Raw genomic sequence first — 26967 nt, forward strand, 5'->3', positions numbered from 1 at the left:
CCTCCTGAGCCACTGGGTAAGGGACAAACCTGCTAACATGTGGGAGCCTTAAATTCTCTGCATCTGGCATCCTCTCTCAACATCACAGCAGGTGGTCACACACCGGGTCACTCTTTATGTCTGAAATATTCTGAAGTTTTCCGCCCCATAGGGCGGGCACACACTAAATGCTCCCTCAACACCTTTTGATTGGATAATTTCACTTTGCCTGTAAAAGCTGATCCTGATTTTAAAGAATCTGAAGGAGAGAGTAGGAGAAGTGAGGGATATTTCCCCAAGAGGGAACAGATTTCTTGGTACCTGGAGCAAAAAAATCAGGATGTTGGTCTTTGGGCACAGAGGTTCCCGGTGACTCAGCAGTATGGAATCCGTCTGCCGATGCAGAAGATGTGGGTTCAATCCCTGGTTCTGGAAGATCCCCTAGAGGAGGAAATGGCAACTCACTCCAGTATTCTTGCCTGGAGAATCCCCATGGACAGAGGAGCCTGGTGGGCCACAGTCCATGGGGTTGCAAAAGAGCTGGACATGACTTAGCAACTAAGACAATTATTTTTTTAAAACAAGAAAATAGATTTCAACTTTATTAGTGAACAAAGATATGTATGTAAGTAGTCTACCCACAGAGACATCTAGAAAACTCTCTGGATGGTACAACTATCCCTCCTTCACTTGAGATTTCTGCACTGTTTTATTTTCTTACAATAAGCATGTAATGGTTTGCAGAAACAATAAATCATCTCCAGTAAGAGAATTAGTAAATCGGGCTTCCCTGATAGCTCAGTTGGTAAAGAATCTGCCTGCAATGTAGGAGACCCTGGTTCGATTCCTGGGTCAGGAAGATCCACTGGAGAAGGGATAGGCTAGCCACTCCAGTATTCTTGGGCTTCCCTTATGGCTCAGCTGGTAAAGAATCTGCCTGCAATGCAGGTGACCTGGGTTCCACCCCTGGGTTGGGAAGATCCCCTGGAGAAGGGAAAGGCTACCCACTCCAGTATTCCAGTCTAGAGAATTCCATCGACTGGTATAGTCCCTAGGTTCCCAAAGAGTTGGACAGGACTGAGCAACTTTCACATTTTCTTCACTTTAGTCTGTCAAAATTTGATGAAGCCTAAATATACACCTTGGTTGTAAATGTGCCTAAAGAGATAAAACACAGTTACCTGTTTTATAACAACCTATAAACCCACATAACCAGGATATTATTTGAAATGTAAAACATTCTGAAGTTTTGTAGATTATGAGATTTGATATCAAATATTTTCTAGTCTACTGACACACATACTTTTATTTTTCTTTACAACCTTATATCAGAACTATCTGATTAAAAACCAACAACAAATGTGTTTTTCAAACTCCACAGCCAGGATACCCCCTCCTGCAAAGCCTGCGGTTTGTCTACAAGATTCTTTTGCCCGAACTCAAAGATACAGTGAATTTTCTCAACAGCTATTTGCTGAGAACCTACCCCACCATGTTCATCTTGCTAGACTTGCAGGAAGTCAAAGCAGAGTCTGCAGCAGAGAGGGTTTATTCGCAGAGCCACCGAGCAGGGAGATGGGAGAACAAACCTCAGACCTGCCTCCACAAAGGCAAGGGACTTGAGATTTACAGGATAACCAGTCAGGCAGCAGGGCGGCCTGAAGCGCAGGGAGTGGTGATTGGGGAAAGGTATGATGAGCCTCATTCTGCACAGGTGGAACCAGGCTTCAGATTCCCACTTCCCTTAGGTCACCCCGGGGATGCTGGCGCCCACCCAGCTTAGCTGGCTGAGCGCAGACAGATGCGGCTGACTCCAAGTCCCTGGAAAACAGCTCGGGCCAATGTCTTGTCTAGGTTCCGAGCCCCTTGGAGGACAAGCAGATCTTAAAACAACCTTGATTAGTGCTGACAGGTGAGGTCGATTTGACTCATCACCCATGGTGTCACTGCCCCATGCTGGGGACTGGAAGGAGGTACCAGAATCTCATGCCTGCAGATGTTTGGTCTCTGGGGAGACGGGCATGTGACTGGGGAGAACTGGCTGGACAGGTCATCTCTGTAGAGGGAGGGGCAGAGGGGCTGGGGTAGGAGCCTCCCAGCCTGGAGCTGAGGAGTCAGGTAACGCTCTGGGGCCCGGGTGGGATCTCAGAGCAGAACCAGAGAAGCTGTGGTGATGGCTAAGGCTGCTGGTCCAGGAGACCCGGGCAACTCAGGAAGGGCGTTTGGGTTTCTCACGAGGACAGTTGTGGGTGCCTGTAATGAGCAGGACACAGGCAAGATGGGAGGAAGGAAGCAGAGGGACCAGAGTTGTTGGGGAGGCCAGGCCTGAGCAAGGGCAGGGCCAGGATTTGGTAGCAGGGTTGGGACCGAAGTGTAGGCATCATGCCAGCCGGTGGGTTTGGGTGACCTGGGCACAGGTGGAGTGGGGGGTGGGCACCCACAGGGTATGCACTGGGGTTGCCCTGGCGAACGGTGACAGAGAGCCAAGCAAAGTGACTTGGAAGCCCATCAGCGCTGAGGCCAAAGGCCCCAGAAAAGGGACAAGACAGGAGTGAAAAGAGCAGATTCAAGGACTGGTCCTCAGTGCCCGCAGGGGACAGAGACCAAGCGCTAATATCTGCACAGAGCAGCAATTGAGGCCACCCTGGTCACAGGACTGCGGCCTGAGTACACCCTGACAGAGGTAGGGACTCCTGGAGCATCCCTGCAGCTGGGGGTGGCCGGAGAGGCTGCAGGGAGGAGACCCCGGCCCTGCTGGGCCTCTGGCAACCCTCAGGCAGGAGGAACCTGCGTCTCCAGGCCCGTTGGGTGGGACGGCCCAAGGGGAGACAGGCCCCTACAGCCCCTGCCCTCCCTGATTTGTGGGTGACAGCATGTGTTGGGCCTTAGGCTCTGTGCTTGGAGTCGTGAGCCTCACCTTTCAGAACTGGAACCAAGTGCTTATTGACAGAAAGCCCAGTCACTAGTCACTGGCCAAGTTCAGTTCCCAATGGTGCAGCCTTTAGCTCCAGGAAGCCACCATCAGCCCCTCCACCTGCAGCTTGCTTCTTCAAAACCACAAGAGACTCAGCTGTTTCGGGTCTCTGACCTTGAAACACTGTTTTAAAGGGCTCCACTGATTAGGTTAGGCCCACCCGGGACAATCCCCCTTTTGATTAAATCAATTAATTGCTACTGTTATTTTTAAATGACATCACAGGCTCTTGTCACCTCTGCCGCATAAGATAATCCAGTCTCAGAAGCAACACCCCTTGGTATTCCCATACACGTGACTAACTGGGAATCACCTTGGACCAGCCTGTCTCGCCCGGTCCCTGGCATGTTGTACCCCCATTTGAGAAAGAAAAAGAGTGAAAACGGGGCTGAATATCAAAGAAAAAGGACAGTAGACTAAAGCACTGCACGAGTCAAGAGTTCTCCAGAGAACCAGAGCCGATGGGATAGACGTACACTATAATAGGGAGCGATTTATTACAGGAACTGGCTAGCGCTCCTCGTGAAGGCTGAGAATCCTCACCTCCTGATGTCCACAGCTGAGACTCAGGGAAGCTGGCCACCTGGTTCCAGTTTGAGCACAGAGGCCGGAGAACCAGGAGCATGGGTGGTGTCGGCCCAGTCTGAGGGCGGGATAAGAGGTCCCAGCTCAGGAGCCAGGCAGGGGCGTGAGTGCTCCCCTCCTTCACCTGGTTGTCCAACCCCCACCCCATCCACACATGTGACGTCATCACGGCAGGAGCAGGGACAGGTGGGCGTACCTAGGAGGCTCAAGATGCGGGGAGGCGGTAGGGCTTGGAAAGAAGCCTGGGGTCCCCTGTCCCGTGATGAGGAAGTTGTCCAAGGCCTGAGAGCACCGGGGGATGAGCGGGTAGTAAATTTAATTTCTTCAACATGAGGAGCCAAATCCGGATCTGTTTGTTGTATAAATGTCCACTTAAAATAGCTAAGAAAATGGCCAGGGAAAGAGCTAACAGCTAACTCTGAATACTTCGCTGACATATACTTTCTATATTAATCTACACAGTAACCATCCATTTTAGGCCACCGTGGTGGAAAAGGAAGGAAAGTGTTTTTTGGAGCTTGCTGACTAAGGACAGAGCCTCCTTCTTCAGACAACTTCTCACTGACTCCCTTGGATTCATTCTGTATACTTACTCCCAACGTGGCCCCTCAAAGTCCTTACCTCTTTTTTTAAAAAATTTACTTATTTTAATTGGAGGCTAATTACAATAGTGTAGTGGTTTTTGCCATACATTGACATGAATCAGCCATGGGTATACATGTGTCTGCCATCTTGAACCAACCTCTCGCCTCTCTTGATGGTCCTGCCTCTCACACCTTGGGGAGCTGAGCACAGCAGGAGCCATGGGAATGGTGGTGGGTGCTCCTGGGACAGGTGATCAAATCAACAGCTGGACCCGGCTTCACCCTCTGGGACCTTCCCTTGAGGGGAAGCCGTCGGCCGCCTGCCTTGCGGGGAGGCCACTAGAGCAGCCCAGGTGGTGGCGGCTGGGGGGCGGTTGGGTGAGGGTGTGGGTAGGTGGGTGTGTGCGTGGCCACCGGCAGTGCCCCCTGACCTGCCCCACCTCATCCTCTCATAGGGGTTGTCCCCAGTGAACACCCACCCTCTTCTGCCCCAAAGTGTCTCAGTACCCATTTCTAGGGGGCCTCGCCCCAACAGGCTCCACTGTGAGGGGCCCTGGCTCTCCTGAAAGATGTGAGGGGGAGGGAGATGGGTTGAGGGTTCACTTGACTCCCCTGTCCCTTGCGCCCTTTATGTGGCCACTGGGCCTCTGACCTGGGAGCCAGGGTCACTGCCGTTCAAGCCCACAACCCCACTGGGGCTCCCGTCTGACTCTGCACCCATCCCCCTGCCAACAGGCGTCCACCCTGGGAAAGGAAGTGCAGGCGGCGATGCCAGCAGCCACCCTGACAGGGTCTATCACTTATGGTCATGAATTAATTACTCTAAGTTAACGAATATCCTATTTTCAGAGGTTAAAAGAAACAATTCTGAGACTCCGTGATGGCAACGTTAGCACATTAGCACGAAGACTGAGACGATAATCTGAAAAAAAAGGAATGAATCACAGTTTCACATTCCTGTAACTGGTTTATTTGAAGCTTACCTGTCAACCAGAGAACAAGCCATAACAATACGAATAGTGATGAGTTCAGCTTCATAGGGAAAGACTCTAATAAGCTCAATCTTTATGCACTACTTTGGAACCAATTTACTAGATATATTAAGCAAATAACATGCAGAGCAGTATGTGGTTTCCCACTACTTGTCTTAGAAGAGGGGACAGAATATAGGTGTGTTACTTTCACTTAACGTTTACGTGTACTCTACACGAACACAGACACATACGACATACACTTGCTTATATAATCCTACGCTACTTCTGGAAACACACAACTGACACGGAGGTCACTGGTGGTCTGAGGAAGGGAGTGAGTGGTCGTGGGGCGGACATGGGAGGGAGACTTCACGAGATTTTACACTTCTTTGCTTAGAACCATATGCAATTTTTGGAAAAGACCGGGAAAGACTGAAGGCAAAAGGAGAAGGGGGTGGCAGAGGAGGAGATAGTGAGATAGCTCAGCGACTCAAGGGACTCGAATCTGAGTAAACTCCGGGAGAGAGTGAAGGACGGAGGAACCAGGCATGCTACAGTCCACTGGGTCACAAAGAGTTGGACACGACTTAAAGACGGAACAACAGTATGCAATTACTGTGTACTGAGAAATAAATTAAGATTCAAGAGCAAATGCAAAGACAAGCAGCAACACACCACTAGTGTACACTACGTTCATCAGGATCCAGGGCGTTTGGGGAAATACTCAGGGAGTGAGGGCATGGGTGGCTTACACTGTCACATAGTTTTTAAAATCTTATGAGTGGCTCTCAAGCTCGATTTCCAAACCTCGAATATGCATTTGGAAGGAAGCGAACACAGCACAGCCGGAGCTGGGTGACTTCTCTGAATGATGCCCGTGGGGCTTTCAGGCTTAGCGTTCATCCAGGCCAAGCTTAGCAGCAAAGAGCGAGGTGATGGGCTCATCCCCACTTTCCAGGGCCAGGTCGTATGCCGTCTGGCCTCTCGCATTCTTCTTCTGGACGCTGGCGTTGCATCTGCGAAGGAAAATGGGGGTGAGCTGACGGATTCCAGTCCCTGAGCCTCAGGGCCTGACTCCTCCCTGCTGCTGGGGCTCCCGGGCCCCCGTCCCAAACTTCCCCGAGAGGCCACCACGACCCAGCCCTCAAAGGCGGCTCTACCCTGAGCCCTTCTGACAGGCTCTGCGATCTCACACGTCCAATGCCAGTCCTGACAGAGGGTTCCCATAGCCTCCACAACCCACAACCAGGTGGATTCAAGGGGGGCAGCATTTTCATTGCGCTTTGAAAAGCCCTTAGTGCCTTGGGAGCCATGGTGGGATGGTGGCCCCCATTCACTGGGTCAGCTGTTTGGGCACCAGGACCCCCTGAAATCCTCACAGACCAACAGGGGGATCACTGTGGCAGTTGGAGTGTCCCCCAGAGGCCAAGGAACGTACCCCAGTAAGGCAGCGATGCACTCCCTTCCTGCCCGGCCAAGCAGAGTTGCTTCATGAAGAGCTGTATTTTGGAGCCTGTTTGGGTGGGAAAAAATCCCTGGCTAAATCCTTGGTTAGAATCCTCGAGAGACTGGAGAGGGAGCAGGCACAATGGGGCCTTGGTTTCACCCATGACCTACTTAACTAACCCAGGAAAATCTCTTGACTCTCCCCTTTCTGCTCCTTTCCTTGGAAGATTAGCAGGGTAAGCTTTGATATCAGAGAGAAAGTTTTAAAGTGAGGAATCCCACAAGGATCTGGTTTGTAGTCAATTTATATGAATACACACTATGTTAGTATGTTTCCTGCAAGAGTTCACGGAATGTGTGGGACATGGTCTTACCCTTGGTTTGAATCCTGGTGACTGTCCTATGACAATAACCTTTCAGGGCTGAGGCTCCTATTCTTGTGTGGGGACAATGACCTTGGCTTCAGTGAGTGTGGCTTGTGTGATATGAAAACAAACACCAGCCTTAGGGCCCTGAGGGCAGGCCTGAGATGTCAGACAGCATATTTTGCTATGTGCCAGACTCTCTCTCCACGTTGCCTGGTCAGCGTGGCCCAGTGAGGGAGCAGTGGCTGTCACAGTGGAGGAAGGGGTGGTACCTGCATTCCAGAACTCACGAAAGGCTCCTGATCAGAGGTGGCAGGAGTGATGGAAGGTGGGAGTCATGGCTGGAGACAGAAATGAGATGAGCAGCTGAAGGTCTGCATTCTCCTGGCCCCTGGTCCTTCCCTCAACACGACCACCCCGTCCCCTGCACGTGCAGATGTATCTGCAGCCATAAACGTATCCCAGTGGAGAAAAAGTTTGGTGGCCTCTTTTCTGAAGATGACACATGGTGAGAACCAGGTCAGCAACTCCCATGCCCAGAGGGAAGCCTTCCACTTGTCCCAGCCTGAGAGTAGCTTCACTGACTCGCAAAGCCCCCTGTCATTTGATAAGCTCCTGCTATATACACAGAATTCCCACCCACCTAGCCCATTTCCCATTTGCAAACCTGAATGGATGATAAAGGATTGTGCACATCTGAGAAAAACTGGCAGCATCAAAGAGAAAAAACCGAGACACACAAACATAAAAAAATTTAAAATGACTGAAGACAACATAAAACAAAAACAGAGGCTTTGAAGAAGAAGCAATCAGAACCAAAAGGCACTCTTAGAAAGTAAACTTCCAGATGTTCAAGTTGGATTTAGAAAAGGCAGAGGAGCCAGAGATCAAATTGCCAACACCCGATGGATCACAGAAAAAGCAAGCAAGCTCCAGAAAAACATCTACTTCTGCTCTATTGACTATGCCAAAGCCTTTGACTGTGGATCACAACAAACTGTGGAAAATTCTTAAAGAGATGGGAATACCAGACCACCTTACCTGCCTCCTGAGAAATCTGTATGCAGGTCAAGAAGCAACAGTTAGAACTGGACATGGAACAACAGCTGCTGCTGCTGCTGCTAAATCACTTCAGTCATGTCCAACTCTGTGCGACCCCATAGTCGGCAGCCCACCAGGCTCCCCCACCCCTGGGATTCTCCAGGCAAGAACATTGGAGTGGGTTATTTCCTTCTCCAATGCGTGAAAATGAAAAGTGAACGTGAAGTCGCTCAGTCGTGTCTGACTCTTAGCGACAAAATGGACTGCAGCCCACCAGGCTCCTCCATCCATGGGATTTTCTAGGCAAGAGTACTGCAGTGGGTTGCCATTGCCTTCTCCTGGAACAACAGACTGGTTCCAAATAGGGAAAGGAGTATGTCAGGGTTGTATACTGTCACCCTGCTTATTTAACTTATATGCAGGGTATATGAGAAACGCTGGGCTGGATGAAGCACAAGCTGGAATCAAGATTGCCGGGAGAAGTATCAATAACCTCAGATATGCAGATGACACCACCCTTATGGCAGAAAACAAAGAAGAACTAAAGAGCCTCCTGATGAAAGTGAAAGAGGAGAGTTAAAAAGTTAAAAAGTGAAAATATTAAAACTCAACATTCAGAAAACAAAGATCATGGCATCTGGTCCCATCACTTCATGGCAAATAGATGGGAAACAATGGAAACAGTGACAGATTTTATTTTCTTGGGCTCCAAAAGCACTGCAGATGGTGACTGCAGCCGTGAAATTAAAAGACGCTTGCTCCTTGGAAGAAAAGCTATGACCAACCTAGACAGCATATTAAAAAGCAGAGACATTACTTTGCCAACATAGGTTCATCTAGTCAAAGTTATGGTTTTTCCAGTAATCATGTATGCATGTAAGAGTTGGACCATAAAGAAAGCTGACCGCCAAAGAATTGATTCTTTTGAACTATGGTGCTGGAGAAGACTCTTAAGAGTCCCTTGGACTGCATAGAGAGCCACCCAATCAATCCTAAAGGAAATGAGTCCTGAATATCCATTAGAAGGACTGATGCTGAAGCTGAAACCCTAATACGTTTGCCACCTGATATTAAGAACTGACTTATTAGAAAAGACCGTGATGCTGGGAAAGATTGAAGGCAGGAGAAGACAGGGATGCCAGAGGATGAGATGATTGGATGGCATCACTGACTGTATGGACATGAGTTTGAGCAAGTTCCGTGAGTTGGTGATGGACTGGGAAGCCTGGCATGCTGCAGTCCATGGGGTCACAAAGAATTGGACACAACTGAGCTACTGAACTGAACTGAATTGAGAAAGTAAAAAAGCTGACTGTTGAAATAAAGAGTAGTTAGCAAGAGAGCCAAGAAAACCTCTTTAAACAGAGAGAAAAAGGGAGATGAAAAATATGGGGAAATAAATTTAAAAAGACAGATAGAGGGGGTCAATTCAAGAGGCCGACCATTAACTCATAAGAATTTTAGAAAGAGAGATTAAAAAAAATAGAAGAAACTTCCCCTGAAAAGACACATGACTTTTCAGACTGAAAGGGCCACCTGGATGAATGAACAACAGTACATCAAAAAAAATACCCATATGAAATCTCAGAACATCAGTGGTAAATGCTTCCAGGAGGAACAAACAGGTCACAATAAGGAAGAATTCGCTGTAGCATTTGCATGGGCTATGCTGGATGCTAGAAATAATCAGAACAAGGCTTACTAAGACTTGAGGAAAAATCATTTTGAATACAGAAATTAATATCAAGATATTAATCAAGAGTGAAGACAAAAGAAAGTCATTCTTGACATTCAAGGACTCAAAAGTTTTTTCTACATACCCTTTCTGAAGAGGTTACCTAAGCCCACACTCCAGCCTGACAAGGGTCAAAACCAAGAAATAAGGAAGAGTGAAGAGTAACTATAGGTGGATTCCAGTGAAAAGAAATGCCATGATGACCACTGTTCTGCAGGGCCAGAGAGCTGCCACACAAAATCTGACTAATAAGTATACTCTAAGAAGAAAGCCTCTAAGAGGAAAAGCACTGAAAATGTAAGGAACAAGGTAAGATTACAGATGTGGTAAATGTGTGTTCTCTTTCAAATCAGAAAAAAACAAAGGCAATAAGAAAGTCCAGAGGAATCAAAGATACATAAAACATGAACAACTTAGTCATGGATTGTGGAAAAAAAAAAAATGTGGCCTGATTTTCAATAATTTATGGTGTGTAAGGAGAATCCATTTGACATTTCTGGTAAGGAAATTTTATTTCACTGGCGTAAATGTTGTTGTTTTCTTGAACCAACAAACAATAAAATGTAATCAGAATATAGCAATGAATGATATTTATGTAGCTATTATAATGCAAGTACTCTCCATACTTTTCAACCATTGGAATCAACCTATGGATGAAGAATGAACATCTTAGTTATGTTAATACAAGTAAACATAACTGTGATTCGTGCTGTGTAATTATTGACTAACAGAAGTTGTGGGAAGGAAGGGAAAGGAAGGACAGAAGTGAAGATATAGAGCACTAATACATACTTGGCAGAAAGTGAAGAGGAGGCTTTCATCAAAAGCCTCTTGATGAAAGTGAGAGAGGAGAGTGAAAAAGTTGGCTTAAAGCTCAACATTCAGAAAATGAAGATCATGGCATCTGGTCCCATCACTTCATGGGAAATAGATGGGGAAACAGTGGAAACAGTGTCAGAGTTTACTTCTGGGGGCTCCAAAATCACTGCAGATGGTGACTGCAGCCATGAAATTAAAAGACGCTTACTCCTTGGAAGGACAGTTATGACCAACCTAGATAACATATTGAAAAGCAGAGACATTACTTTTGCAACAAAGGTCCGTCTAGTCAAGGCTATGGTTTTTCCAGTGGTCACGTGTGGATGTGAGAGTTGGACTGTGAAGAATGCCGAGTGCCAAAGAATTGATGCTTTTGAACCAGTCCATTGTAAAGGAGATCAGTCCTCGGTGTTCTTTGGAAGGAATGATGCTAAAGCTGAAACTCCAGTACTTTGGCCACCTCATGTGAAGAGTTGACTCATTGGAAAAGACCCTGATGCTGGGAGGGATTGGGGGCAGGAGGAGAAGGGGACGACAGAGGATGAGATGGCTGGATGGCATCACCGACTTGATGGACATGAGTTTGAGTGAACTCCAGGAGTTGGTGAGGGACAGGGAGGCCTGGCGTGCTGCAATTCATGGGGTTGCAAAGAGTCAGACATGACTGAGCGATTGAACTGAACTGAACTGAACGTACTCGTACACACTTCTCAGTACACACGGGTCAGTCAAGTGATATCACTGAAAGATGATAATCAATGTAGAGGAGTTGAGGACTATCACTGTTATTTTCACAGTAATTAGTAAAGAACCAAAAACAGTAACAGAATGATCAAAACGTGATGGTGGGGTCAGCAAGTGTAATCACCATTTATCACAGCAGGAGTCAACAGATGCTATCTGAGCATGCTAGATCAGGAAGGACCAGTTTAAGTACACTGTTTAGTGACAGAGATATAGCTGACTCCCAGGAGAACTTTAAAATATTTACATTAGTTGTCCTTGAAGACAGAACTGCAGATGAAGAGGTAAAGGTAGCCGAGGCCTGCCAAGCTCTTTCACAGGATGTGGTTTTCTTCAGTCAGGTCCACATCTTATTCTGATACAATTGAAAAGTTACTTGGTGTGTATGAATTGTTTTCAGCAATCATACACGGTTTAAGAAATCTTTCTGCCAGCCCAGTCATAAATAAGACAGTGTCACTAGGACAGGTCCAAAAATGATGAAACTGGTAAACAAACCTCCCACGCCGCTCTGTACCTAAGCAAGCCTGTCCCAGACTAACTCTAGGAGCCTCTGCTCTGGTCCTGGGGGTGCCTCTCCTGACCACACCATGCTCAACTCTCTTACCTGGCTTTATTTTCCTTGCAGCACTTAGCATTCTCTGCAATGATTCATTCATCTGCTCACTTGTTTACTGTCTGTCTCCTCCACTACACTCTGAGCTCCATGAGGGCGGGGTCTGTCTCCATCACTGCTGTATGTCCACTGCCTAGAATGCTGACCAGCACACAGTAGGTGCTCAGAAACCACTAGTGAAATGAATACACCAATGAAGAGAATGAACAGACAAACTTGGGGAAGGAGTGTTGCCTCCTAGACCCACATGACTTGCAAGAATTGCAGGTAAACATGTCTATGAATCTCTGCCTCCAACGGTGGGTATGGGGAAGCCCCTGCCTGATTCTGGCTCCAGAGTCGGAACTGTCCAGGTGATGACTTTCCATTTTCCAGAAAGTGAGAAACTTAGCACTTTCAACTGGTTTTTGCTACAGCAGAACTCTCAGTACCAAGCCACCCCAGTGGTTTCAGGTCTCATCTAATTTTAGATCTTAGCATTCATGTATGTTCCATTCCGCCAGCTTACCTGGCCAAGGACCCTGCTGCTACTGCTGCTAAGTCTCGTCAGTCGTATCCGACTCTGTGCGATCCCCTAGACGGCAGCCCACCAGGCTCCCCGGTCCCTGGGATTCTCCAGGCAAGAACACTGGAGTGGGTTGCCATTTCCTTCTCCAATGCATGAAAATGAAAAGTGAAAGTGAAGTCGCTTAGTTGTGTCCGACTCTTAGTGACCCCGTGGACTGCAGCCTACCAGGCTCCTCCGTCCATGGGATTTTCCAGGCAAGAGTACTGGAGTGGGGTGCCACTGCCTTCTCCGGCCAAGGACCCTGGTCCCAGGTAAATCGGTGGTGTGATTGGCTAGTTCCTCTTCATCTTTCTCCAGAGGCAGGAAGTGAGAATGGCTGTGTGCCTTACACCTGAATTCGCATGGCTTTCCAAAGATCTGCCTTTGGGTTGAGGCATACAGTAGCTCCTGGCAACTAAGATTTGGGGATCAGCCTTCATATTGCTGTTGGTGGTGGTGGTGATATTATTATTTGTTTGAGCAGATCAACATCACTGACCTGTGAGGCATGGGGAAAATCCCATGTCGAACAGCACCGTGAGGCCATTTCCTTACTGAGGGCCACGCTGGGCCGTCTCTTAACATCTCGGTGTTTGTAAGAATGGGCTTTGATCCCTGCTACTCAAATGGTGGCACCTGGACCACTGGCCTCTCCTGAAAGCTTGTTAGACATGCAGGATCTCATCCCTGGCTACACCCAGATCTACAGAATGTGCATTTTAACAAGGTCCTTGGGTGATTCATACACATGTTACAGTATAAGAAGCACTTATGAAGTTCATCTTCTTAGAGCTTGGGGCATTAATAAAATACACATGCCCTTTCCTTAATGTGAAAATGTGGAGCTGGGAGGGCTTGGCAACATCTCTTAACAGCAACAGAAGAATTCAGAACTTAAACCCAGTCCTAATACCTTTTTGGGCTATTCTCCCTGGCCCTTCTCATCCCCGTCTTATGCACTGACCATCATTGAGCAGTTGACACTTTCCACTCAGATCCTGACAACCCACCTTTTCATTACCACAGCATCGTGACTGCTACCACGAGTCCAATCATTAGGCTCCTCACGGGCACCTCAAAACACTCATTTCATCTTCCACTAACTCTATGACTTGAGCACAATCACCCCCATTTGACAGATGAGAAGAATACGCTCATTTTCTCCACATTTTGCTCTCTCCTGCCTCCAAACTGTTCTGTCACCCCAACCGTTAGCAAAATTCCCAGGGGTCACCTTCAAAGTGTACGTTTCTCATGAGGTCTTTCAGGTCACATCTCCTGGGCTCTAAGACACTTGAATTCTTTGTCTACTCCGCACACGTGTGGGTGGCTCCTGGTGCCCTTAAAGGTGCCAGGGCCACCAGGTCACGTGTGACACAGTGCTTGTTCCTCTCTTGGGGAGCTGAGACCACCCAGGTACAAATTCAGGGTGAGGGGTGTACAGCATGCTGGGAGCCTGACCACGGAGGTCTCGGTAACACCAGCCTCCTCGTCCTTCATCCTTCCCGCCTCCCTGGTGGTAGAAGGTTTACCTGTCACTTCACACCCTTGGGTTCTGGGGGGGCTTCATCACACATTTCCCATTTGAACTTATTTAGTCACAGGGTCAGAGCATCTCCCAAGTAGACTCCTGACCTCCTGCCTTCAGAGTTCTCCCCAGACTGAGAGCAGAGGGTGTTCAGTTTATTGAATGAAGGTGGTATGGGGGTGAGGGGGGCCGGGTTGCTGATGGCTACATCTTCCAGACTAGTAATTAATACTTCCTGGGTAACCACAGTCCATTTGGGAAAATGATAAATCTTCATTGTATACTCTGCTCCTCAGACTGACTCCAACACAGCAAGGGCATGAGATGGAACACACCCTCATGTCAGAACACCAAGCTGTGAGTTTGTTCCTCTGAGTATCTAGTCGTCGTCATATCAGACCTTCCAGAACACGGTTTTGCACAGCAAGTACACCATGGTACTCTGTAAATTTGTATCATAAAGACACTTTTCTACCAATGTACAGCAATGCAAACTGTTTACCCCGATCTAGGTATCTCTGTGAATCAAGGTACACTCTCTGTGTGTAAATCCTGAATTATCTAACAATACATCTCCACAGTGAACCTCTAAGTACACTGATAGCTGCATTTGCCTCACCTGCCTCCTGGGGCAGAGCTCAGAGGCGCGAAGTTTGAAACTGTTCACAGTTTGAAACTGAAGAAGCCCAGCTGCCGCCCAAAAGCAAACCGCGTCTCCATGTCCCTCTCCTCGTGAGGCCTTCCAGTTGTGCTTTTAAAGTTTGCTGGTAAGAGGTATCAGCTTTGGTGGAGGATGTGTATTACTCCTTGGCCATCCACTTTCTCTCCAGGAAATGGTGAAGGACAGGGAAGCCTGGTGTGCTGCAGTCCATGGGGTCGCAAAAAGTTGGACACGACTGAACGACTAAGCGACTGAACAAGATCCCCATTCTGCTGAGTATGTTTATTCTGGTAAGAAAGACACAAACTGGGGAGCCAGAAATCCTAGGAAGGGGCTTTCTACTGCCTGCCAGGGTGCTTAACAGGGGTTACTTCTGTAGAGACTACCCTGGGTGACCTCTCTCCATCAGCTTCACCAGCTTGGGGTGGGAAAGAGCATGTGAGTCCTTGTTTGCAAAGGGCCTCTTCTCTAAGAAAGTCAGATCTCTGAGGGGCTTGTGCCTAAAGATCTCAGCGGAGCCTTGAGCTCATGTGCTGGATCCAGCTGAGAGACGGAAGCCGGGAGGACTCAGGCCCAAACATTTCAAACTAGCAAATACTAACCAGTCTTAGCAGAATTGGCTCTCGGTGGAAAAATCTGCTTTCTGAACCCCATCCTACATGACCCATAAACTGTTAACAGTAACCAAGACAACACAGGGGGATGTGAAAAAGTACTGTTACACACACTCAGCCAGACCATACAGCCACGAGCTAGACTTAGTAGAAACGCAAGGAGATCACCCATGGGTAAGATGTCAGTTTACAGAATGACAATAAAGCAAGAATGGGAACTGAGGACACCAAAGAGAAACAGGTCATCTGTTCCATGTCCAGAGAAGTTTTATCCTCTTAGCTGATCTTCATAAAGCCAGGATTCATCACACTTAAGCACTGATTCAAAACATGCTTGAGAGATTTTTGTAAATCTCTCAAACCAAAAATATTATTCTTAGACGCAATTTAAAAATCCTTGTCTTGGACTACTGTGGTGATACAGTGGAGAAGAATCTGCCTGCCGATCCTACACGCCGCGGGGCAACTAAGCCGTGTGCCACAACTACTGAGCTCCCGTGCCTAGAGCCTGTGCTCCCCAACAAGAGAGGCCGCCACGTGATGAGCCCACACACCGCCACGAAGAGTAACTCCCACTCGCCAGAACTACAGAAAGCCTGCACAGCAACAAAGACTCACTGCAACCCCCAAAAAAAGTCCTTGTCGGAATTATACAAATATAAAGTATACCTTAACACAAACCACGGTGGCATTATTTCTATTAATAATGATAATGTAAGTGTAGGTAAATGACGAAACTTACAAGATATGATGCATGAGAGCAGTAAGAAAACCTGAGAAAGTAAATTCCAGGCATCAAATGCATTCACCCACATCCCAGACATTCTGCTATAAAGTGAAACTAAAAAGGGGTCCTGTCTACTGACATGGGGTCCTACTGGGCAGAAACCTTTGAAAACACACATAGAAAAATTAAGGGATTTTGAATAAAAATGCTAGAGGACACTTTGAAACAGAGGAAGGCAGAAGTGAAACTACTGAATTTTCATCCCCTGTGCTCCTTGCCATCCTCAGAGGCACAGTTCATAGAGGGAAACCACCTGGTCTCAGCAATAGTGAGGGAGGCCGAGTGGCTGACCTGTGATCAGGGCAGTGGGATATGAGCTGTTAACAGCAAGGCCCTGGACTCAAAACACCATCCACCCCAGTTTCCAAAGTGATTCGCAAGTCAACAAAAGAGTCACCAGGCCAGGTGGCTCGAGAGGCAGGTAAGTAACCATCCCATGTCTCCGAGTGTCTCTTTGTCCTGCTTCTTGGCTGGGGACACCGAGGCACCAGGAGATATGGTGGTCAACTGAGCTTCCTTCCAGTGCTGCTAGTATCTGGAGATGCCAGGACAAGGTTTTCTTTCTGCAGTAACTTCACGGGTACATTTCCATGGGGAACACTCTTACCATTTCAGATCATGACGAAAGCAGGGCTTAGCACCTAAGGACTAAGGATTTGTGGCTCCACAGATATAAATAAATTTATGAGCTAACAAACTGGATCATCATTTATAAAAGCCATCAAAAGATGATCCAATGATCTGTTTAAAAACCTTTGTTTTACCTAGTTGGGAAAACAGACAACAGTCAAGTCTCTCATTCAGGCCAGAATGGGTTGAAATGGTCCTTAAGTGATTCAGGTTGAATGGGGTGGGCGTGTAGACTGACAGTGGAGCCCCACCAGGCCCCGGCTGGCTGTGACCTCACCCAGCGCTCTCCCCTCGTCGCGGCTCACTTACGGGCCCCACTGCTGGTCCACGTCCGCTCCTCTCTGCACGAGAACCGGGATGGCTTCGTGGTGTTGGTTCATGGCCGCCAGGCTCAGGACAGGCCGGTCCTGGTTGTCACTGCAGTTGGGGTCGGCTCCCTGCCGCATGGGGAAAGGGACAAACTCGCACAAGAGCCTGTGTTCCATGGCACCCGCTTGCCCTCCTAGTAGCAAGTCCCTGGCAGAAGTAAACTGCTTAATTCAGGAGAGAGGAGAAGCAGGCAGCCCAGGACCAGCTCTGAAGACAGAGCTGTCGCGTCACATGGGTGATGGACTTGAGTTCCTGTCCCCCACCACCCCCAACCCAGTAGGAGGCCCCCAGAGGGACCACTCTGCTTCTTCAGGAGACAGGAAGCTCGCACAGAGTCACAGACCATGGGTTCTATCCCCCCGCCTGGAAGTTATTTAGGTTCCTGTGCACTTTTCTGCCTATTTTTTTTGCTATAAAAATTAGCAACAGGTAACAGTGTGAAGTGTGTGTGTTTTTTTTAATGTGGATCATTTTTTTAAAGACTTTATTGAATTCATTACAATATTGCTTCTGTTTTACTTCTTGGATTTTGGGTCACAGGCACGTGGGATCTTAGCTCCCCCACCAGGGATGGAACCTGCACCCCCTGCACTGGAACCCAAAGTCTTAACCACTGGACCACCGGGGAAGTCCCTACTGTGCAGGTTTTGACTAGCCACTGGGCCCGCTGCCTGGACAGTTTCTGATTAATCGGCTCTGTGAGTGTGCCCGAGATAGGATGGAAGGCCGGCTGTCCTCACCTCATCCAGCAGCTGCTCCATCACAGATGCTCTTCCCTCCCCTGCGGGTCCGACCTCCTTCAGCAGAAGCCTGTCTTCAGGCTGCAGGAGCACACAAGCTGGTCATTTGTGCGGCCGCAGAATATTTTTACTGGCAAGTCCCACTGGCCCAGCTCAACCCTCAGGTCAAATGTCTCCTCTCTGGGTTACGTTCTGGGCCTCTAAGACAGGTAAGCGTGAGCATGTGTGTGTGTGCGTACGTGTGTGTGATGCATATGTGTAGGTGTTGGGAGCCGAGTTAGGCATTACTGACAAAATGGAGGCACGGCCCCTGGCCCCCTCTCCTCATTCCGCAGGCACAGACCCAGGATTAAGTAGTTAGGCCTTGTAATTCTGACTTGTCTTTTCCTTTCCTCAGCTGAGTTGACTGAAAAGGAATATTAAGGTGCTTATTGTTCTTGAGAGGAACATGAGAAGGCACAAAAACATCTGCAGCTGTGCTCATAAAATAATTCATAAAGTTAATCATTGACATTTGCTCAAGGCCTTTTACAAAGGAGTGTTCCAGGATGAGCACATAGGCCGCAGCTTGAGGCCATGTGAGGGATTGCTATCTGAAGCCTATTTGTGAGGAGAATGTTTATGGAAAAGGAGTTTACTGAATTTAGGGCTTAGAAATAATTAAAACAGTTAGAAGTTAAAGATTTAAGGAATGTTGTAAAGTTAGCATATTTTACTATAGCTTATAGAAGTTAGGGATTTTTAGATACACTATAGCTAGAACGGAGAAGGCAATGGCACCCCACTCCAGTACTCCTGCCTGGAAAATCCCACGGACAGAGGAGCCTGATAGGCTGCAGTCCATGGGGTCCCTAGGAGTTGGATACGGCTGAGCGACTTCACTTTCACTTTTCACTTTCATGCATTGGAGAAGGAAATGGCAACCCACTCCAGTATTCTTGCCTGGAGAATGCCAGGGACGGCGGAGCCTGATGGGCTGCTGTCTATGGGGTCGCACAGAGTTGGACACGACTAAAGCGACTTAGCAGCAGCAGCAGCATAGCTAGAAGCCTTTTTAAGATGTAGTGAGCTCAGGATGTTAGGGGCAAACAGGAATTAGGAAGATAAGTAGTAAACAGGAATGTAGCATGAGTTACAATGTAATCACAACTATACAACACATTAGAGGAGGTAGATAATAGATGATACGGCTGATTCCCGAGAGAATCACTGAAGCAGGAACTCTGTTTGAAGAGCAACAATGATTTATGGAGAAAATAAATCTGGGTCAATGGGAACTGAAAATATCAAACCTCTGACCTAATGTTTTTGTAAAAGTATAAAAGAGAATCTTAAACTTGAAATAAACAGGCAGTCCAAGAAAAATGAGAGGCTGTCTCATTCGCTGACACTGTTCACCTCTTCAAGTTGAATCCCTGGCTGCTGGAGCTGGACTCTGGCATGTAGGGGTGTGTATGTGTGTGCGTGCGTGCATATGCAGGCGTGTGTGTGTGGTGTGTATGTGGTGTGTAGGAGGAATGCATGTGTGGTATGTAGGATCCTCAATGGCCAGCAGCACAAGTAAACACATCTAAAGTAAGCCCGGCCGGTCTCTGATGTCTCGCCTGGGGGAAGGACTCCACATAGACACTCGTTTGTGCTACTAAGGACAGGGATGCAATGAGAAACCTCACAAAAAAACCCCAGAAACCCCACACTAGTTTTATCATCAGTGTTTCTAGGAAAAGCAACCAGGTGAACCCTGACGTTGACTCTGCATGGTTTATGTAGTGTCCGTTGCTCAGGTGGGTCTGGCTGTAGCCCGCCAGGCTCCTCTGTCCGTGGGATTCCCCAGGTAAGAATACTGGAGTGTGTTGCCATTTCCTTCTCCAGGGGATCGCCTAGGGATCGAACCCGGGTCTCCTACATTGCAGGCAGATTCTTTACCATGTGAACTTATGCTTTATAAGGTGTTTGAAATCAGCCTGAATGTGAGCACCCGCCTGCGGAGAACTCCTGCTGCAGGCTGGGTGCTGGAGTGTGAGCCGGAGAGGCCCGGGGCTTGATGTGACTGAGGATGGAGGAAGAACCAACGCTGTCCGTATCCACCTGCATCTTAGGCGGGGACCCTGGCTCTGGGCTCGTGGCTAAGCACCTCTGTTCCCCTTGCCACAGCCAAAGACATCCAGCCAAAGGGCAGGATGGTGGGTGAGCAAGGGCACCCGTGTCTCTTTCTCTCTCCAAAGCTCCCCTTAAAACTATTCAGGGCCCATATTTGTGAAAAACTACACTCGAACAGCTGTGGGAAACCTGGAAAAGGTACTGTCCGTGGATCAGAAATGGTGAGGAATTCCAGAGGGAGAAAATAGATGGAATCAGACGCATCAGGAATCGAAGCCAAGAAGAAAAGCAAAGTGTGGACCCCAGTAGTGTAAGTGGGTTCTCCCCAGGGAGCCCAGAAGGCGGGAGGGCACTGGGTGTGGCTGAATCCACAGTGCGTTATTAAAGGGCTTCAGGGTGAAAGCGGGGATGGCTAGCGCCCCCTGTCTCCAGAGAAGGGTATAGTAGGGTGGAGGTTTCTCCTGCTGCTTGAACCCAATGCTGTTTTCCAGATGGTTCATGATTTGCCTAACAGAGGCTTCTACTGGGAACATGGGGCCCAAGCAAGTGAAGGGCAGAGCCCAGGTCTCTATGATGGACACAGGAAGGGGATGGAGGGCCAGGAAGGAATGGAAAACACCACAGCACTCACACCACCACATTGCCCACCAGGGGAGAAGCCTTCCCAGGCCAGCCACTTCAGGAACCCTCTGCCGACATGGACCTCGGGCCCACACCTAGCCAGGCACCCAGGCTGGGCTCCCGTGCTGATCAAACCAGCCCTTCATTTGTCAACGTGACCTGACATCCAAGGGTCAGCACGTGTTTAAAACAAACCAAAAAAAAAAAAAAAGAGAGAGAGAAAGATAAGCAGATGGAATTGACTCTAGAGAAAAAAAGAGAGGTGGTTCAGGAGACTGGAAAGAACTGTAAAATAATTTCAGTGAATAATCTTGAGAGATTTATAGGGTATTACCTCCATAAGATGGAAACATAGTGTAAAAAAAAAAAAGCAAACAGAAAATGAAAAAGTATTCTTCCATTTAAAAAAAATCTCAAAATGGGGTGGCAGGTGGGAGATGGTAGGGAGGTGGTGTGTATACCTGTGGCTGATTCATGTTGATGTATGGCACAAACCACCACAACGCTGGAGAGCAACTATCCTCCAATTAAAAATGAATAAATCTGTAAAAATCTCAAAACAAAACACTAGACGCACAGGCTGAAGCATCAAGGAGCACACGTACCGAAAGCTGCTGCTTCTTCTCTTGAAAGGGTTTGGTCTTGAAATTCTTGGTCCTGGTGACTTTCTCCTCAGTGTCAAGAGCACCCTGGCTGTAGTCGCTCACTGGAATGACAGGAGTCCAGGACCAAGTGACGCCCCCTGCCACCTCCCTTGTGGAACAGCCACTCTCCCTCCCCGCGTGCCCCCTTGGAAGTCAGGAGGAAGAAAAGGCTTTTATAGAAATTTCTATTTGATGAAACCTGGCAGAAAGGACTCTTGGGGCTGGCCCTCTGAGTCCAGAACTAGAGGATGGATGAGAAGGAGGGGAAAAAAAGAAGCTACAGTTTTCAGACCCCAAACTGTACCCCCTGCCCAATCTATCTGCAAAGGTCTCACACTTGACTTCTGGGAGGCCAGAGGAGGTAACACGGCCTGAAGGTGAAAGCGCTGGCCGGGTGTGGCTGGCCAGCAAATGGTAAGCACTTCTCTGCCATCCTTGTGGAGTCACTGTGTGTGTTTGGTCCACTGTCCTTTTTTATTCTCATTAAAAAAATTTTTTTTGATGGGCACCGTTTTTAAAGTCTTTGTTGAATTTGTTACAACACTGTGGCCTCTGTTCTATGCTTTGGTTTTCTGGCTTCGAGGCACATAGGATCTTAGCTTCTCGACCAGGGATCGAACCCTTACCGCCTGCACTGGAAGAAGTCGTAACCACCGGGACCACCAGGGAAGTCTCCTGGTTTTTCTTTTTTTAATTATTATTTTTCTTCCAGTTTTGTTGAGATGTAATTGACATCCAGCACTGCCTAACTTTCAGGTGTGCAGCATGATGACTTACGCCATGAAATAGTGATCACAAGAAGCTTGGTGGACAGTGTCATCTCGTACAGAAACAAAACTAAAGAGGTAGGCAAAATACTGTTCCTCGTGATGAGAACTCATAGGATTTGTCCTCTTAACAATGTCCATATTTAATGGGTCAATGTTTTAACGGTCCCAGAAAGGGGACAACTCACCCAAGCTGGACCCGCTGCCGAATAGCCCGTTCCCGCCCTCAGTGATGCTGCTCAGGAAGTGGTCGCTGAAATTCATCGCCTTGTTCAGGTAAAAGTTCTGGCCAATGAAAAAATTCACGCACAGTGAACAACGCCACGTCCCAGCACAAAGAACGGTCTCCCTGCTCACCTGCCCCTGTCTCTGTTAATGACGGATGGTCAAGCCTGAAGCCTGGCCGTCCTGGACATCTCCCTGACCTTACCGTGTTGCTTTGTCCATTCTGCCTCTTAAACGCCGCCTCGGTCTGGCCCCTGCTTTCTCACCAGGACCATGGCAACAGCCTCCAAATAGGTTCCTGCCAGCCCACTTTCCCTCAGCTGCCCCAGCCCCTCTATACAATGTGTATGTAACTGTGCCCTCCCAAGTCTTGGAATTAGGTCGGCCTGACGGGCAGGCTCAGGCTGCAGAGCTTGAATCCTGGTGCTGTCACTTACTACCTTAGGAACCTTGAGCCTCAGTTTCCTCATCTGTAAAGTGGAAATATTATGACCAGAAGGTAAAATGAGGTTATGTGGATGTCTGTAAAATCAGGATGGGTGGACAAAGGCCAGACCTGGAATTCCGATCCACCTGGACCACTCACACAGCGTGGCATCCTGCCCACCCCACCATGGGGCCACCCACTGCTTCCTGAGCACAGAACACACAGGCTAAGAAGAAACATACTGTGAACCTGGGGACACTTGTCCCACTTCTACATGATGGACACACACTGTAGATGCCCTTGGTGGCTGCCCAGTTTCCCTAATCCCATCAGCTACCATCCCAGCTGCTACGCTGGCTGCTAACAACTCATGGCTGACCCCTGTCCCCAGCTGCCCTCAGTAGGTGGGTGCTGACTTGCCCTAGTGGTTATGCCCCTCCCCCCACCTCAACTGGGGACAAAGGTGGTATGATTCACATGCCAGAGCTCCTGGTGGATCAGGCTAGAGCCCTTGTCATTCAGCCTCCCACCACCCACACCCCTTCGAACCCTACCTCCTGCATTCCTCAGTCCCATTCTCCTAAGCACCTCCCAGCCTAAGTTCCGCTGCAGCCACACAACAGAAATCATAGCATTTAGCACTTTCCTTGGTCTCAGAGCATGTTCATGTGCATTTTCCCATGGGATCCCGCTCCCAGCCTCCCTGTGACTTAGGCATGGCCTACACATCTATCCGGCCAGGTCACAGCCATGGGCAAGTTCCCCCTTCTTTTCCTTGCCTTCTTCACTCACCTTCTCAATTCATTCATTGTTCTTTTTGTATACTGTGACTTCTTGTCAAATGAAACTAAAGCTGCGAATCGGTCAATTAGTGTTGGTCACACACAGGCTCTGTGACAATGTTCCAGTTACCACATAAGAGGGCAGGTCAAGGGATATATGGCCACAAAGTTTGGCTTATTTTTATAGGCAAAGAGGTCAAAGTACATATAGCAAACACTTGTGCAGCCTTTCACCTGGACTTCAGTGAGTGTAAGTAACCAGAGAACTAAAGGACCAATAGGGTGATAATTCCTGTTCTCGTGACATTTTTATGTGCCTGAAAGATGGGTTCTCTGAGGTTTAGCTCAGTTACTTATCTAATTCTATGAAATTGCTAGCCTACAGTTATTGGAAACTCTTCCTTTCTGTGGATTATGTAGAAGCATTTCAATAAATTATAAGCTACCCTTTTCTAGGTCAGTCAGTTCTCAAATGAATAACTTTTGACAGTTTTACTCACCTTGTTTGAGACTTGAATATAATTCAGCCTGATGCTGACTTCATATCCATCCTCATGAACAGTAGCAGAGATGAGCTTGTAAAAAAAGTAAGAGAGAGAATTCACGACCAGGAGTGTGGGACTCAAGGCCCTGAGGCCAAGAAACTCTGAGATGCCAAACTGTATATGCAGTCAATTATTTCATTAACGCAAAAGAAAGCAGGAATAGAGAAACAAAAAACCAGATGAAACAGAACACAAAGAGCAAATGGCAGACACAAATGCATACTTATCTATAATTCCATTAATCATAGATGAACTAAATACGCCAATCAAAGAGTCAAGACTGCCAGATTTGGTTAAGAAAGCAAGACTCAAATTTATGCTCTCTGCAGGAGACATACTTTAATTAAGTCACATGGCTGCAAGTCAACTAGGAAAAGGTAACCTGGGGTGGGGGTGGGGCAGGTCCTTGGCAATCAAGGACCAGATATTCAGGTGAGCTGCTGTCTCTGTAAGTGCCAGAAGGAATTTATATCAATGGGACTCAGCAAATGCTTTAAGGATCAGACACTGAATATTTTAGGTTTTGTGGGCCATAGGGTCCTTGCCATTGTAGCACAAAAGCAGCTACAGACAATAAGTATATGAATGAGTGCAGCTGTGATCCAATAAAACTTGATTTACAAAACTACAGGCCAGATTCACCCCACAGGTCATGGCCTACAGACCCCCAGACTGGGCCAAAGATTTAACAAACCACCAGAATGGATTATAAAAAAAAATTTAGCAATACTTGACAATGACACAGTTTCAATGTTGGCCTAACCTGGTGGCAGAGGAGTGGGTTGGGCCAACTTTTAAAGGTTCTTCTGACCTCATGACGGAGGAAAAGGTCTTTTCATAGATGTGTCTGTATAATAGCAGTACCCTTGAGATCTGACAGACCTGCTTCAAATCCTGATCCCCAAGACCCAGGGTGTAGTCCTGGGAAGGTTACCAAGTTCCCTGAGCCAGTTTTCCTGGATGTCAAATAAGGCTCGTTCTGATTATCTACTGCAGCGTAAAACCCCCCAAATTTAGTGGCATTCAATAACCACCATTTTATCATGGATTCCAAAGGACATGGCATGGACAGCTTGTCTTGCTCCATGCCTGAGGTCTTAGCTGGAAGGACTCAAGTGGCAAGAGGTGGCTCCATGCTCAGGGGCTGGGATGACCAGGATCTCGTCAGTCATCTGCCTGGCTCCACACGAGGCAGGACCATGCAAGGACTTGCTTCAGCTGGGGCTGCAGACGGAGCCCCTATGTGCGGCCACTCGGCGTGGCTTGGGCTTCTCACAGTGGGGTGGCCAGGCTCCATGAGAGAGTGCTGGTGGTAAGCGTGCCAAGCAGGGGAAGGCTTGCATGATCACACCTTGGGAGGCCCAGGCATCACTTCCGCCAAAGTCTGTTAGTCAGACAATCACAAGCTCACCCAGATTCAAGGTGAGGGGACACAGACTCCATCCTTTGAAGGGCAGACTCTCAAAGAGTCTGTGGGCATGTTTTCAAAACTGCCACAAGGTGAGGCTACCCACTGTAGGTATGTTGAGAGGACTAGAGATGGAGGACCTGATGCAGGTACTGAGCGCAGATTACCTGGTAACTCTTATGGCCACAAGGGCGAGTGAAAAGGGATGGGATTTAGTGCCAATGTGGCTATACTACACTATTCTTTCATTACAGTCTAACCCTCCATTCCCTTCTCTGGGGGATCTTCCCGATGCGGGGATTGAACCCGGGTCTCCTGCACTGTGGGCAGATTCTTTACCATCTGAGCCATGAGGGAAATCCCACACACAACCCTACAGTTAAGTACAATGGTTCTGACTCAGAATCCCACAGCCTGTGGCATCTAGAAGCATAAGATGCTCACAATGCACCGTCTTCAGTCAGGTGCCCAGACCCTGGGACAAGACTCGGTGGCAAGTGATTGAGGGAGGCAGAGCTGTGGGGAGGACACTGAGGAAGCGTGGAAAGCAGGAAGGAGAAGGAAAAAGAGCAAGCCAAGTGCAGTTTCAGGACAGTCAGTGGGGGCAACCTTAGACCGATCCCGCGGGACGGTCAGTGTGGAAGTTCCACTCAGAGTCCACCCACCTTTCCCATCCTGGGTTCTGCAATCAAGGCTCGGAATTCAGGGTTGTTCTGAGCATAAGACCGGAGGTGCGCGGAGATGTGGTCCACCTGCTTTCTCCAGTATCCTGAGGAGGAGAGAAGACCGAAGACACGGGTGATTCCTCCGAGGTAAAGGCAGAGAAGGACCAGCACGCCATGCGTTCTCAGAAAGCTGGCTTCACTTGGCCAAACTCTGTGATGGTTTTTACTTACTGAACCTCGACTATGTACTAGAGTAAGTTCCGGTTTTTTTTTGTTGTTCCTGGTTAATTTTTTTTTTTTTTTTGCACATGATTAATCATAGAATGGGCTTCCCTGGTGGCTTAGGCGGTAAAAGAATTCGCCTGCAATGCAGGAGAACTAGGTTTGATCCCTGGGTCGGGAAGATACCCTGGAGAAGAGAATGGCCACCCACTCCAGTATTCTTGCTTGGAGAATCCCACGGACAGAAAAGCCTGGCGGGCTACAGTCCATGGGGTTGCAAAGAGTCAGACATGATAGGCAACTAAGAACAATCATAGAATACTATAGAATTCCAATGGAACATTTTGATTGCCATATCTGGGGTCTTTTTATTTTATCTTTTGGCTGTGCCAGGAGGCATGGGGAACCTTAGTTCCCCAACCAGGAATCGAACCTGTGGCCCCTGCATTGAGAATGTGGAGTCTTAGCCACTGGACCACCAGGGAAATCCCAAGGGAGTCTTTTTCTTTTACTCTTTTAAAATTAAGCATATTGAGAAACAACTTATTAAAAATACACCTTTAAAATACACCTATTTTAAAGGTACAGTCTGAGTCTTGGCAAGTGTATACGCCCGTCAATATGCAGAATGTTTCTGAAAAGCTTCCTTTTGCCTCTTTCCAGTTGGCACAGGGTTTACAATAATTCTAATTCATTGCCACCACTTAAGACTTGAGAGATTTCACATGTGTCTGTTCTCTCGTCCCCAGGTGGGTGACACACGGCCGCACTAGGCCTGCCCTTCTGCGTCGGCTCAGCTGCCTGGGCCCAAGGGGCAGCTGCC

General features: G+C 48.1%; 1 protein-coding gene across 12 annotated transcripts in view; it reads right to left on the reverse strand.

Annotated features, from left to right (window-relative positions):
* Nucleotides 1-5069: 5069 nt before the first annotated feature.
* Nucleotides 5070-26967, reverse strand: part of DZANK1 (double zinc ribbon and ankyrin repeat domains 1) — a 52601-nt gene continuing 30703 nt past the window's right edge. For 4 of the 12 annotated variants that reach the window (XM_025000506.2, XM_025000501.2, XM_025000500.2 and 1 more), the window contains 8 exon segments: nt 25923-26026; nt 23805-23879; nt 22059-22155; nt 21065-21165; nt 17739-17819; nt 16939-17066; nt 6535-6609; nt 5070-6112 (listed from right to left, as the gene is read on the reverse strand). In XM_025000506.2, coding sequence (XP_024856274.1) covers nt 5989-6112; nt 6535-6609; nt 16939-17066; nt 17739-17819; nt 21065-21165; nt 22059-22155; nt 23805-23879; nt 25923-26026 — 785 coding nt within the window. In that variant the 3' untranslated portion in view covers nt 5070-5988. 12 annotated transcript variants of the gene reach the window in all.

The sequence above is a fragment of the Bos taurus genome, chromosome 13 (assembly GCF_002263795.3).
Source record: "Bos taurus isolate L1 Dominette 01449 registration number 42190680 breed Hereford chromosome 13, ARS-UCD2.0, whole genome shotgun sequence".
In the NCBI taxonomy this organism is placed as follows: domain Eukaryota; kingdom Metazoa; phylum Chordata; class Mammalia; order Artiodactyla; family Bovidae; genus Bos; species Bos taurus.